Source organism: Nematolebias whitei, chromosome 23 (assembly GCF_014905685.2).
Source record: "Nematolebias whitei isolate Nwh7 chromosome 23, NemWhi1, whole genome shotgun sequence".
In the NCBI taxonomy this organism is placed as follows: Eukaryota; Metazoa; Chordata; class Actinopteri; order Cyprinodontiformes; family Rivulidae; genus Nematolebias; species Nematolebias whitei.
Genome location: NC_056520.1, coordinates 13708838 through 13710501, shown reverse-complemented (window position 1 = coordinate 13710501; position 1664 = coordinate 13708838). Strand labels below are relative to the sequence as shown.

Here is a 1664-nt window from a genome sequence, read left to right as displayed (position 1 = left end):
ATCTATCTATCTATCCATCTATCCATCTATCCATCTATCCATCTATCCATCTATCCATCTATCCATCTATCCATCTATCCATCCATCCATCCATCCATCCATCCATCCATCCATCCATCCATCCATCCATCCATCCATCTATCCATCTATCCATCCATCCATTCACCCATCCTTTCCTGTTGCTTATTTGGAGTTGGGTTGCAGAGGTTTAAGAGATCCCAAAGTGTTCCCAGTCCAGTGAATACACCAGTGGATTCCTCCCATTGGAAAATGCCTGGACAAACGTCAGAGGGAGGAGCTCAGGATGCATTCTAATCATGTGTGTGAATCGCCTCAGCTGACTCCTTTTGATGAGGAGGAGCATGGCTCTCCTCCACGCTCCTCTCCTTGTCTCTGAGGCTAAACCCAGCTATCCTACAAAGGAAGCTCATTTTAGCCACTTGGATCCAGGATCTCACTTTTTCAGTCACGATCCAAACCTCCTGATCACAGGTTAGGGCTGGAACGTAGATTGAAAGCTTTGCTATGTCACGCCGCTACTTCTTCACATTGACAGACCGGAGCAACATCCCTGTTATTGCAAACAACGGCTTCAATTCTTTTGTAGCGTGTTCTAAAATAATCAAACTTTAAAGAAGTGATACGGATTAATACGGAAAATGCAACAACAACTATTTAGCAAACATTTTAAAGGAATCTACTGAAGAGGTATTTTGAATCTGATCAAATCCACTGAAACACTAATTTGATGTTCTCTCAGGTTTGTGGTGAGGGCAGGAGTCGCAGATCCATCAGGCGTCATTTCGCAGATTTAGACCCAGCTCTGATCAGTTTGGCCTGGACTCTTTAGGTAAGTAAAACCATGGGCTGGTGGATTGGACACCGACTCTAAATTAAGTTTTACATTTAATATTTTTATATTCTTTGTTAATGAGGATCCAGATACATGTAGAACCACAGTGATGGAGCTAAGTGATTTGTTGAAATAATATTTGGTGCCTTTATCAGAAAGAACTGATAAAAAGGCGCTTTCGCCTGCTGATGTGGAAACTGCTGATCTGCGGAGGGTTAGAGACCAAACAGGTTTAGATATTTCTGTGCATAAAGAATAAAAAGTTGTTTTTTTATCTTCTTAGGTGATTCTGAGTCTGAAATCCTCACTGTGATCTGGTGGCAGCAGAAACTCTGTTTTTACTGAAATACTTTGTTCTACTTCATTAGAATTTAAAATGGAAGGAAAGTAAAAGGTGATAATAAAGTATATTTTATTAGAAAATGTTTATTTCTGAAGCACTTTTAGCTGGTCTGGGGAGTTACATTTGGCATTATCTTGCCTTTATAAATTAAAAAAGGCAATGTCTATGATAATAAATATAATAATAATTACGGTGAACTGTTTGAGACAAGTTAAAATCATTTGTCAAAGTTTAGAAATGAAGAAGGGAAAATACTAACATTATTCATGTGATTGTATTTTAAAGTGATCTGATCTTGAATGGTGAGTTGTTCTCATTGACGAGTATAAATGTGGAAATAATATGATATACCTTTGTATTATCTTATCCTGTTATTAACTGATATCACTTAACAAATAAAAATGGAAAAATGATTGAGTATTTCTTCAATAAATCCATCTACATTGTTTCATCTTGTTTGTGCAGCTG

The 1664-nt window shown here is 37.7% G+C and overlaps 1 protein-coding gene across 1 annotated transcript in view; it reads left to right on the top strand.

Annotated features, from left to right (window-relative positions):
- Positions 1–1166, top strand: part of LOC119429067 (uromodulin-like) — an 8394-nt gene extending 7228 nt beyond the window's left edge. The window contains exon 12 of the mRNA XM_037696784.1: positions 1137–1166. Within this exon, the coding sequence (XP_037552712.1) occupies positions 1137–1166 (30 nt within the window). The remainder of the gene's footprint in view (positions 1–1136) is intronic.
- Positions 1167–1664: the final 498 nt, after the last annotated feature.